General features: G+C 32.4%; 1 protein-coding gene across 2 annotated transcripts in view; it reads right to left on the bottom strand.

The window, feature by feature from the left end:
• Window positions 1-14023, bottom strand: part of LOC115881963 (leucine-rich repeats and immunoglobulin-like domains protein 1) — a 128420-nt gene extending 114397 nt beyond the window's left edge. Inside the window, exon 1 of one of the 2 annotated variants that reach the window (XM_030899721.1) lies at window positions 12407-14023. In XM_030899721.1, coding sequence (XP_030755581.1) covers window positions 12407-13718 — 1312 coding nt within the window. In that variant the 5' untranslated portion in view covers window positions 13719-14023. The remainder of the gene's footprint in view (window positions 1-12406) is intronic. The other variant, XM_030899720.1, reaches the window with a different exon arrangement.

The following is a 14023-nucleotide window of genomic DNA, read 5'->3' as shown; positions in this document are numbered from 1 at the left end:
ATAACATTTCCAGGTCCAATATTTTATTGATGATTTAATATACAATGGTTATTGTAATTATAAATCAGGCTATACAAGGAGTGAAATATGTCAAAGGAATTCATACATTTTGTACCACTTGTGTTGTATTGGCTGGTTGGTGTTTGTATTCTCCAAACCATCGGACATTTGTTGTACTAAAATACTCGTAAATTTCATTTTTTTTATTAAACTTGGTACATAATGTTATCTAACGATTGTATACGGGTGAATTTCACCGTATTTCCTCGCAATTTAAAAGAGACAAACTAGTTGGCTATGAAATGAACAAATGAATCTCGAATAACTGGGCAAAAAAATGCGGAATTATTTTTACATTCTTAGAAACCTTGAGATTCTTGCAACGTTTATCAACTTTATCGTATAAACACACATTCAATATAAGTGGGTGGGAGATGCAAATTGATTTTTGTTTTATTTTTCAAATAGTTTGTTATCGCCGTTTAAAAATATTTGGCGCCCTCAATTTAATGGAAACCGTCTCCTTTTTGTCATTATGGAAATTCTACTCTATTTTGTGCACCACATACGATACGGAATATTGTAGCTAAAATATAATGTTTACAAATTGTAGCTTTGTAGGTTCGATGTAGGAATATTAGAAGTACAAGAAGAATCATTTTACAAGATAGAGGTCCCAAATAAAGTAAAAAATATCAAAGTTGTATTTTTAAATGGAACACCCTTATATTATTACATTTTAGTTTCTACGATTAAAATAAAGATAAATTTGATTAAGGTTTATTATATAAACCTTACCGTTTTGAAATATTGCAATTTTGTGAAATTGCAGTAAAAATTTTAAGGCTTCCTTTCTCAAAGAGGTATCAAAGTTTTAATACTAAATATTTACTGAAGTTTGTTTACTGATCAGTTTATATTTGTTGCTCTAATTGCATTAATACTTTCTTATGAGGTGTTAGTTGAATTATATTTTATAAGATTCTTACAGTTAAATGTCTTGAACTATTGTTCAATAGACATTTATCGTTTAAACAATGAGTAATACCCTGAAAATTTTACGAAATCAGATACAAAATAATGATACCCAAATTAAAACTTAATACCGTTTTTGTCCGGGAACTCTTCATGGATTTCCGTAGAAAATCGATTTTCTTAGAATTTAGTACATATATCAATATACCAATGGAGTTTTCACTTATTAGATTATGTGTTACAGATGCCAAATTTTTAAATCCTACAGATACTAATTTTGTCGATATAATTCGTCGTTTATTGATAAAAATAAAAAAAACTAGTTTAAATGTTGTTAATTTCGAATCAATCAATACATTCCAGTATTATTTCGTATATTAACTGTTTGTTTGGTTTAATTAATACTGTTTGCTCAAAATGCTAAAACTGAATGTTGTATGGGCATTGTTACTCTCTATAATTTCCTGTCTCTACACATTATTTGTACATTGTAAAAACATTTGCTGCATTTGTATGGTTCATAGTTTTCATAATTGTCGATTTATGAGGCGATAATTTACATGTATATATTGTAGTAATTACCTTTATTATGTATATTTCATTTAAAATAAATCTTCATTTAAAATAACAGAGACCAAAATGTTATAGGAATTATTATCTTGAATTCCTGTCTCACAATCTACATTTTATTTATTAATCCGTTATAGTTTAATTATAGTGATGTCGATTAATCTAGCCCGCATGATCAGGTAATATATGGTTTCGTATTTTTATTCATTTTATTGTCTTTTATAAAGATGTTCATCATAATTTTCTTTTTTATACAAATGGTATAGGGATATTATTTCTCTCCTAAAAGATCCTGTCTCTTTACTTCTACTACATTGTACATTTGTTGCTTTCAAGGATTTCAAGTTGTCAATATTCAGAAAGGTACTAATTACATGTAATTAGTCAAGTATATTTTTCATTTTTATACATTTTATGGATCTGCGACTGTATACATTAAAATGTTGTACCCTATATTTATAGGGCTTGGGAAATATTTAGCTAATTAAAGCGTGATGCCAGCAAATGAAGCTTTAAAATTTTTACTGCAATTTCACAAAATTGAAAATATTTCAAAAACGGTAAGGTTTAAGTATAATAAACCTTAATCAAATTTACCTTTATTTTAATCGTAGAAACTAAAAATGTAATAATATACAGGGTGTTCCATTTAAAAAAATACAACTTTGATATTTTTTATTTACTTGGGACACTCTGTATCTTGTAAAAATATTTTTAAATTGTAGCTCTAATAGTCCTTCAACGAACCCCAAACTTACAATTTGTAAAAATCTCATCGTTTAGCTGCAATACTCCGTGTCGTATGTGGTGAACAACCCTGTATAGTTGAAGCCTGGCGCATCCGCCACGACATCAGGAAAAAATATTTTTAATTTTTTTAATTAAATGAAAAACAAAAAATCCGGCGACGACAGTTTTTAGAAGAGCCAATTAGCTATCTTTTAGTAAAATAAGCAACTTTCTAGAGCAAGTGGTTACTTCAGTAGAGACGACACACACACACACAGATAAACATTAGCATTTTATATACATATATGTAGATAGTTTGTTATCTCCGTAAATAAAAGTCTTTTGCTAACTTTTTCATTATTAGTCATTATTTGTCATCAGCAATAATTTCACAACTTTATGCGTATAGGTTAAAAATCACCCTGTATATGTATAATATAACTATTGCTGAAAAAATGCTTGTCTTCCGAGAAAGGTAAAAAAATACATATATTGTTTTGGTATCATGAATTATTAATATCTACAAACAACAAAGTGATCCGTCAAATCAAAATATCAACAACCCACATCCTGCTCTATTTCATTCGATTACTACATGAAAGGGATAACGTATTCCTGAACGTAGACACAAGAAAATGCGAGACAAGATCGGCCAAATTTACTTTTCCTATTGAAATCGTCCCGTCCTGAATTGCTAAACGAACCCTTAGCAGTTATAAATTACCCCCCGGAGGGGTTGGACTATATTTGACTGTATAATTTGTCGACTGGGGTGTTCACGGGTTAGAGGGAGGGTTTTTTTGATTGTCTAGAGTCAGATGTAGTGGTTGGCTGGCGTGGAGGGAAGATTATTATCTGATGAACAAGATTTATTCAATTCTAGATGGCCTTAAATGTTTTTTTTGTGTCTTTGATATGTTGAATTGTTGAAGAATATATACCTATTTTCTTTTATTTTCTTTTAGTTTGAATTTTCTTCGACCTGTATATTATACAGGGTGACGCCTCTCGTACGAAGCGGAGGCTCCAAGGAGAACGATAATTTGTATTGTAATGAAATTTTGTGAGTATATGTAGGTTAATTTAGAGCATTTTTTAAAAATATAGAGAGTTCTAATTTGCGTCTAATTATTTTGTTGTAGTACAGTTAAAAAAAAAAACACCCTTATTGCTCAAAAACCGCAAGGGAAAAATTTCCGATTTTGTTTATTTTACAGTCAGAAGACAGTCGCTGACAAACCCTGAAAAAATCAGCTTGCCCGTAATTTTTTTTTCAAATGACAATTTTATTGGATTATAAAAATAAAAATATCTAGGAAAATCTGTTTCTGAGGGATAAACAACCCCATAGTTTTTTTTGAAGATATCTGAATTCTCCATTGAATACCGGTATAATATACTGGGTGTTTCATTTAAAATAAAGTAGTAACTTGCTTTTAAAAGTGAGCAATGTTCAATATTAATTTTGTCTCGCCCTGTATAACATTTCGGGTCAAATTTTATTTTGATTTAATATACAATGGTTATTGTAATTAAAAATCAGGCTATACAGGGTAAATATGTCAAAATTCATACATTTTGTACCGCGTATTTGTATTGGCTGGTTGTTTACAACATTCTCCGACCATCGGACATTTGTTGTATCTGTTCCCTCGTCTATTTCATTTAATTTTATTGAACTTGTTGATTAATAAGTCAAAGAACGTTGAGTATTATCGAGAATATCACCCCCATTTTCCTTGCAATTTAGAAAGAACAAACTACACCTGTCTTTAACAAAAAGAATTCGATTGAGGGCAAAAAAACGGCGGAATTTCTTTCATCGGCGATAGAAAACGGCAAAGGCAACGTTTCGAACCATCGTACTCGTCGTCATCACGATCCAGTGGAGTGGAGAAACAAAAGGAAAAAGGTTGTATTGCACCTGATGCGGTCTCGTACGCCGTTTTTGCTCTATTTGGCGCCCTCCAGCTGCGAAACCGTTCCTTTTTACGATCGGACGGGAAATTCTACTCTATTTTTGCGCCGGGAAATTCGGAAAAGCGAGTGGAAAATAAGTTTCCCGAGCTTTGGCGTCTAGGAAACGTGGGAAAGGAGATACTAATTTCGAGGTGGGAACGTTTGATCGTCGCTATCGACTCTTGTTTTGCTTTGTTTTTATTTGTTCTCTATTTCATTGCGTTTCTTTTGGGTTTTAGTTGGTGTATTTTTATCAGATTCTTACAGTTAAATGTCTTGAACCTTGTCAAAATTTTATCGTTTAAACAATGTGTAATACACTGAAAAAAATATAAGTTATTTTACAAAAAAAATATACCCTCACAATGTACCGTTTGTGTCCGGGAAGGGATCATAGTTTCATATAGTTGTCGATTTTCGAAAGATATCAGTACATGTATATTATTTCGTATAGTTTTCATTTTATTGATTTTGTGTTACAGGGCTTGTTCGTTCCTCTCTACAATTTCCTGTCTCACAATGTACCGTTTGTGTCCGGGAAGGGTTCATAGTTTCATAGTTGTCGATTTCCGAAAGAAATCAGTACATGTATATTATTTCGTATATTTTTCATTTTATTGAGTTTATGGAAAGAACTGTTTATTAAAATGTTGTAACCTGTGTTATAGGACTTGTTCCTCTCTATAATTTCCTGTCTCACAATGCACCGTTTGTGTCCGGGAAGGGTTCATAGTTTCATAATTGTCGATTTTTGAAAGAAATCAGTACATGTATATTATTTCGTATATTTTTCATTTTATTGATTTTATGGAAAGCACTGTTCATTAAAATGTTGTATCCTGTGTTATAGGGTTTGTTCCTCTCTACAATTTCCTGTCTCACAATGTACCGTTTGTGTCCGGGAAGGGTTCATAGTTTCATATAGTTGTCGATTTTCGAAAGAAATCAGTACATGTATATTATTTCGTATATTTTTCATTTTATTGATTTTATGAAAAGAACTGTTCATCAAAATGTTGTATCCTATGTTATAGGGCTTGTTTCTCTCTACAATTTCCTGTCTCACAATGTACCGTTTGTGTCTGGGAAGGGTTCATAGTTTCATAGTTGTCGATTTTCGAAAGAAATCAGTACATGTATATTATTTCGTATATTTTTCATTTTATTGATTTTATGGAAAGCACTGTTCATTAAAATGTTGTACCCTATGTTATAGGGCTTGTTTCTCTCTACAATTTCCTGTCTCACAATGTACCGTTTGTGTCCGGGAAGGGTTCATAGTTTCATAGTTGTCGATTTTCGAAAGAAATCAGTACATGTATATTATTTCGTATATTTTTCATTTTATTGATTTTATGGAAAGAACTGTTCATCAAAATGTTGTATCTTGTGTTATAGGGCTTGTTCCTCTTTACAATTTCCTGTCTCACAATGTACCGTTTGTGTCCGGGAAGGGTTCATAGTTTCATAGTTGTCAATTTTCGAAAGAAATCAGTACATGTATATTTCGTATATTTTTCATTTTATTGATTTTATGGAAAGCATTGTTCATTAAAATGTTGTATCCTGTGTTATAGGGCTTGTTTCTCTCTACAATTTCCTGTCTCACAATGTACCGTTTGTGTCCGGGAAGGGTTCATAGTTTCATAGTTGTCGATTTTCGAAAGAAATCAGTAGATATATATTATTTCGTATATTTTTCATTTTATTGATTTTATGGAAAGAACTGTTCATCAAAATGTTGTATCCTGTGTTATAGGGCTTGTTCCTCTCTATAATTTCCTATCTCACAATGTACCGTTTGTGTCCGGGAAGGGTTCATAGTTTCATAGTCGTCGATTTTCGAAAGAAATCAGTACATGTATATTATTTCGTATATTTTTCATTTTATTGATTTTATGGAAAGCACTGTTCATTAAAATGTTGTATCCTATGTTATAGGGCTTGTTTCTCTATACAATTTCCTGTCTCATAATGTACCTTTTGTGTCCGGGAAGGGTTCATAGTTTCATAGTCGTCGATTTTCGAAAGAAATCAGTACATGTATATTATTTCGTATATTTTTCATTTTATTGCTTTTATGGAAAGCATTGTTCATTAAAATGTTGTATCCTATGATATAGGGCTTGTTTCTCTCTACAATTTCCTGTCTCACAATGTACCGTTTGTGTCCGGGAAGGGTTCATAGTTTCGTAGTTGTCGATTTTCGAAAGAAATCAGTACATGTATATTATTTCGTATATTTTTCATTTTATTGATTTTATGGAAAGAACTGTTCATTAAAATGTTGTATTCTATGTTATAGGGCTTGTTTCTCTCTACAATTTCCTGTCTAACAATGTACCGTTTGTGTCCGGGAAGGGTTCATAGTTTCATAGTTGTCGATTTTCGAAAGAAATCAGTACATGTATATTATTTCGTATATTTTTCATTTTATTGATTTTATGGAAAGAACTGTTCATCAAAATGTTGTATCTTGTGTTATAGGGCTTGTTCCTCTTTACAATTTCCTGTCTCACAATGTACCGTTTGTGTCCGGGAAGGGTTCATAGTTTCATAGTTGTCAATTTTCGAAAGAAATCAGTACATGTATATTTCGTATATTTTTCATTTTATTGATTTTATGGAAAGCATTGTTCATTAAAATGTTGTATTCTATGTTATAGGGCTTGTTTCTCTCTACAATTTCCTGTCTAACAATGTACCGTTTGTGTCCGGGAAGGGTTCATAGTTTCATAGTTGTCGATTTTCGAAAGAAATCAGTACATGTATATTATTTCGTATATTTTTGGTTTTATTGATTTTATATGGAAAGAACTGTTCATTAAAATGTTGTATCCTATGTTATAGGGCAATTCCAGATAATATCTATCAAAACATAATACGGTAAACATCATCATCAGCTTATTATAATATACCCTGTCATTAGGGCTCTATCTCCGTTAAGCTCCGCACCTACTCAAAATTCATAGGGGTATAAATATGGGTTATCTCCTTCACAGCACTTACAATCCAGGCCAACGTACACATAATAACCCTTAAATACGGAATACGTACACTGGATACCGTTGCCAAGGAAGAGGTAAACACCAGAGCAGGTTCATAATTATTTAAAGGATAGTTTCAGCAGTAACGTCAGTCAAACTAAGAAAACTTTGGCTTGCAACCGATAGCTGGCAATCCAAAGAAAGTTTTAAACTGTGGAAACTAACTCTAATTACATTGATCGGAGTTTTGAAGCTGTCACTGGACGACTAACGAGTTTTAAATTTGAACAGAATCGAATTTGGAGTTTTTTAATGAATAATTATATGACGTTTTAAATGAGGATGTTTTTTGAAAAACAGTCTTCTGTCTTAGACTCGTAGAGACATCAAGACGTCAACTAAACGAGGAGTGCGGTAATGAAAATGCAACAACGTATGGATATCAAGATATCGAAAACTAAAGATTAAAAAGACAGCGAAAGAAACTAGTAGATTTACTCCTTGTCAAATCCTTTGTTCTTTTTCTGCCACTTTATATGACCTTGTTCTCGCTTCCCGTGACCACCGACGTAGCTGTATAGTTGTGGTCTATTAACTAGGCAAAGTATAGTCGTGGCACTCGCCGTAATTTCACAGATATGTATTTAGAAAAATTTGAGTTCCCAATAAAATAAAATAAATTGATCATCGAGTAAAAACTTGCTTGAAAACAGAATGTTTTCACATTTCGTGTAGGTAACAATTCTTCTGTATCTGAAAATCTTCTGATGGGAAGAAATGCGGAAAATATATATAATGACATATTTTTATATTATTATCTATTTCAGAGATTTTCTACATTTTTTTTTTATTTAAAACAAGTTTAATTTTCTGTAGATAACTGGATTCTATTTAAAGCACACTGCGGTGTTGCCATTCTATTTCTTATTTACTAAAAAACTTTGGTTAAAAACATTATATATGAAAAGTGGCAAAAAACTAGAGTGAATATAACTTTATTAATACTTAGCTATGTTTTCTTAAACATGACAAGGACACCAGAATAAATTCGTGTAGAAAAATTTACTTTATCGTATACAGGGTATTTTTTATGGCGTCTCCAAAATCGTAATATTTAAAATGTTGTATCTCATTTTTTTTTAAATGCAACACCTAGTATATTATTTCTTTCTTTCAGATGTAAATTAAAAGTGAACATTTTTGTATTTAAAGTGTTCTTAAATTTTTAGGCGTTTTGCAAATATTTTCTGTATTTCATTACATATGGGATTTTCAACGATAAAATATCAGACAAAGATCATATTAGGTGGCTTTGATAAAAATTTACTGTTGAAAGAGCTATATGTAAGTTATTACTGCGAATATCTGCGAAACCGTTAAAAATTTAGAGAAACACTTTAAATAAAAAATTATTCACTTTTTAATTCTGCATCTGACCGAAAAATAATATACAGAATGTTGCATTTAAAAAAATTGAGATATACAATTTTAAATATTCCGATTTTGGTGACGCCATCGCCATAAAAAATACCCTATATAGAATAATGTATATAGAATGATGTAAAATAATTAAAAAAAAATTAACTTTACCATAACTTTTTTGTGACACCCTGTATATAACAAAATATTTTAGGATACGACTCTTTATAAACCTTGAAACATATGAATAAAACTTTTTTCACATCTTCGACAAGAACGACGATATTGAACTTCCTCGCAATAATGGGCCACACTGTATATTTACGGTGGTTTAAAGCTAGGTGTGGCACTTTTCTTCCCTCAAATATAAACTCAATATTTTGTCTAGAATATTTTGAATATTGTTATATTACGACCACTTATAATAAAAAATAAATAAAATAAAAAAAAACATAAAAACATACAGTCCACTAAATTTATAATAGATTATGCTATTATAAAATTCTTTCATTTAAAAAATATGAATAATTTGCGGAGACTTTAGATGTACAAAATATTTACAAAATTGTTTCAAAAGAATACCTTTATACCAAAGAATATTTTCATGCGCATATTTGAGACAACCTGTATATATAAAAAACTATTTCTAAGATTTGCCCACATGCTAAAAAAAATAATAACATTTAATTAATTACATAATATCTCAGCTTCTAAAATAAACAAATATAATTAAATGTTTATTGATAATTACTATCAGCTTGCCGATTTACATCCGATGGAAATCTAAAAAAACTCAAAGAACAATTTTTTGAATTATTACTACAATAATTAATAGCAGCACACAGTAAGGCACTCACTTTTTGTCCATCCGTCTCTGTTCTGGGACGCAACGCTCGAACCTCGCAGCTCGACGGACGGAATTCAACTGAAACGCTTTGCAAGCTGCCGATATTCGACAGCTTGCAAAAACTGGCAGAAAATATTTGCGAGAGTGCAACTACTCTTTTCCTTAAACTATGGCGAAAGTTTGATATTCAACATTTCGACCTTTTTCTTTAATTTAAAAATAGTCTTAGTACTAATACATACCTTGAAAACTGTAACATGGATTAACACAACTCAACACCATTGTCAAAAATGTAAACACCAAAGCACTCCACATTTTTTCTTGCAGTTTCCTGATTTTACTCGCTTACATCTTCATTAACATTCAAAAACTTTAACTTATTAGCGATTTTTAGAATAATTCAAAGTATCCTTCACTGCAGAACTTGATTAGAGCTTTGAAGGTGTCACTAAACGAAGTTTTTTAATTATGAACTAATTAAATCTGGATTAATTTGGATTGATTTGATCAAGGCTTCGAGAAAAATGAATTTTTAACAGGTAGAAACTTCATAAAGCGTCAGAATTTTATCGTTCTTTGTTTGTAGTTTGTGTGTCGATCGAAAAAACCGCGTGTGCCAAACCTGGACAGGCTTTTCGGACGCGTTCTGCCTTTCCAGACTCTGGATTTGGACTGAAACAGAGTCGGGGTTTCCAGACCGGTCGGTGGTAAAACGGCACTGATTTCGTAGCATGCGCCTATGCGCTAACGTGTGCGCTCCTTTCTTCCGCATTTATACAATTTTTAGCGGCGGAGATGACATGTATTATTCAAGTCGGAAGACGGCAGTCTATAATAAAAAGAAGCACTGAAATGAAGAAGGATTTCTTCTGTTTAGTAAGGAAGAAAAAAAGTAGCGATTGACTTCAAGATTTATTATTTTATTTAAAAGATAATTAAGTCTTGAAGATTAATAAATCCTGTAATACAAATAAAGCTTGATTTTCATGCATCCGTTATCCGACGATACGATGATACGATATTAATTTTGTTGGTTGAATTTAAGGACTTCGATTGGTTAGAAAATTACGCAGTTTTTAAATTTATCGCATTTTTATGCCTCCGTTCATCGGAGATACGATTTGCTTGTGATTGGTGTCATTTTTTTTTCATTTCCATAATGATTTTGCTGTTTTTCTTATAGTGTAAGAGCTAGCAACGTTTTTGAGAGAGAATTTTAAGAAAACTGGTTCTTTAATATATGTTTTGAACAGAGTGCAGACCGTCTGGCTGCCGGTAGACGTTGCATTTACTACTGCGCATCATATCTGTATTCAACGTCCGTTTACTATTGCGCATCACAAAGTCGCATTGTATTTCAGAAATAAGGAGGCTAGGACAACATAATGTGTAGCATATTTAGTGTACCAAATCAAAAAAATTGGCAAAGTAATGTGAAATTTGCATCATTGTATCTCTACTCATAAACGAGAAATCTTATAAACCACACGAAAATGGGATACCCTGTACAGATGTGATGCGCAGTAGTGAACCGCAGTAGTCTACCGGCAGCCAGATGGCTTGCCCTTTGGTCAGTTAAAATTCTCGTTTTCCCGACGTTGCTAGCTCTTGTACTATTATATTTTTAAGATTCAAGATAAATAATGAGTCATTGCACACATGCTTTTTTTAGAAAAAATATTACAATGATAATCAGGTAAATCTGTTGACACTTTTTTAGAATTAAACTATATAGCACTTATACCAACATTTACCCTCAAAATGTTTCATTCAAGTCACTAAAAGCACTTGGAAGAAAACTATAATAAATAAAAAAAATTGGCGCCGGGAGGCACGTATTATAGCCGCCCATACTAAAATATGTTAATATCTCAGAAACTACGACTTTGACTGATTTTGATGTTATTACAAATTTTGTTGCAAATATTATTCCTAATCTTAATTCGAAAACCGCGTTTCGCTAGCTTCTGTGATTTTGGAGTTACGATTTTTTAAAATTTTTAACCCCCTCCCGTACCCCCTTACCAACCCCCCACCCCCACCAAAAACTAATAGCCAGATTCTCGGGAGCCACGGTATTTTTGTGCCAAATTTGGTTAAAATCGGTTCAGCGGAGATAGACGGACAGACAGACAGACAGACACCATGAAAATATTTTGTATCTAGGTCATTTATGACCCAAATAACTAATTTTGAGTGAAAATTAAAAAAACTTTTTTTTTGCCGATCTTAATAGCCTACCATCCCTATTCGGCTAAAAAAGATTTTAACCCCCTGTAGCTACGTAACAAAACAGAATTGGAGCTATGTTGATATAAAAAAATAATCTTATTTTTCCCCACGAGAGACGGCACATGTTTGTTGAAACACCCTGTATAGTACGTAATACTACATGCATTCTATACCGATCCAAATTAATTTTTAAGATAGTGTCAATAACAAACCACAAAAATTAATATTTATCACATTAAAAATATTGCAAACGATGGAAAAGTTAAATAATATGCCAAGAATTTAATTTATCCGAATATTGTTGATCACGAAAACAGATTTATTTTGTTTTATTTTGGTAAATATATATTTTATTTGGGTTTATAATATTAATTCTAGTGTAAAAACTTAATTAGTTTTTACACTTTTACACAAATAAAAACAATATTTTTTAGCAAAATTATTATAAAAAAATAATAACTGGTACTTACTTTTGTACGAAATGAGCATCAATATTAGCAACTTTATACAGACAAAGATACGACTAGTTCATTTTAATTTGTAGGAAAAGGTGACATTAACAAATACAACAAAGGTTCAAAAAAAACAGTTAGAAAACAACATATATTACAATTAAAATAACAACACAAACATTAAAATCCACGAAAGTACATCAAATCCAGCATAGTATTCGTAAAATAAATCACACCTTTCAAGTAATTCACTTCCACCTTTTCCATGCGCCATCCATTCAAAGTCCCGATCAACCTCAGTTTATCACAGTGATTCATCAGCGTTATCACAGACTCACTCGTTAAATTCCGCGCTATCGATAACCACAACTCCTCCAAATTCACCAAACACCGCCTTTCGCACAGTTTTTTAATATCCTCGTCTGTCAAATTCAGTTCTTTTGATGCCGCCAACCTCTGGAGCTGGTCGCAAGTCCGTAAACAAGTCATTATTATTTCTTTATCCACATCACAATCAATTAGCTCAATAACTCTGAGGTTTTTGAATAATCTAGGTCTTTTGGATGAATCCAAAATCACACAGTGCGTTAATCGTAATGTTTCCAAAGTAATACACATGTCTTTTAAGTCTAAACAAACATTCTGGGCTTGTAGCGTTTCCAAAGTAAGTGTCTTCAAGCAAATTTCTGACGGTTTTGCACAAAACCTCCTCAGCACTAACTTCTTTAAGTGTTTTAGTTCTTCGAGGAGGTCGTATACTTCAACTTCCGGGTCGTCCAAGGTGAGTTCTTGAAGGTCTGGACATACACCAATGATGGCTTTCATTGATTCAGTGTTAGTAAAACAGTCTGATAGAACCCTTAACTTTGAAACATAAGGTTTCTTGAAATAGAGCAAGGCACCTCCAGTATAGCCGTATGTTCTGATTTCGGTTAGATTTGGTAACTGCTCGATAAGATTGACTAGGATGTCGTACCCTTGATCTGACGAAGCCAGACTGCGTGTTAGAACAACTCCGATGCTCAGGACTTGTATGGAGTGGTTTTTGATGAATTTCAGACCTTCAAGGGTGAAGGAACCATTACTGATGTCTAGGAACTCGAGTTTGGGTAAACCTCCGATTAGTTCTAGTATATCGTTATTGGCATGACCAGGAATTACCAATGAGCGTAGATTCTGGCATCTTTTGATGAGGTTTTTGATGCAAACACTTGATACTCGAGCTCCTGTCAGGTTCAAATGGTACACGTGCTTGAGGTTTTCAACGAATCTTTCGTGGTACTTCGGAGATACGTTTCTTGAGTCGAATCTTGTACAAAAATGCTGGAATGCGTTGAAGATGATCCATTTTGAGGGAGATGTGAGGTTACTGATGTCCAGTACGCTTTGTAACAAGTCGTCTGCAAGTTTTTGAGGTATGTTTTCAATGTACTGTTCGAGAAACGTCAAACTGTCTTCACCGTTTCTTTTGATGATGTTTTGCAGTTCCAGAATCACTATTTCCGCACACAATTTAGACAGATTTTCAACAGGTTTCTTGGGAGACATGTTCGATCGGAAAACACGTTGGTTTTACTGGTTGATTTTCTCCGGGTTTATTTTTGAATCGGTTTGATGGCTCCATGCCAATGTGACGTATTCAGAGGAGAGATATAAAGTAGCCGTACGAATTTTTCCGGCCGTTTCTAAAAATATTTTACGCACGCGTTGAGCGATTTAGTTGTTTTGATTACAAAATGCTGTTTGGAAATTTTAATTTTGGAGGTGCGAAGTGACTTCGGGGGTTTTTACTGGTTTAATGTTGGACAGGGTGTCCGAAATTGCGTGGAATGGAGTTTATAGTCGTGTTTTTA

Source organism: Sitophilus oryzae, unplaced genomic scaffold (assembly GCF_002938485.1).
Source record: "Sitophilus oryzae breed Bouriz unplaced genomic scaffold, Soryzae_2.0 scaffold_1745_pilon_pilon, whole genome shotgun sequence".
NCBI classification, from domain to species: Eukaryota; Metazoa; Arthropoda; class Insecta; order Coleoptera; family Curculionidae; genus Sitophilus; species Sitophilus oryzae.
Note: the sequence above shows the minus strand (reverse complement) of the source record. Positions and strands in the feature narration are given on the sequence as shown.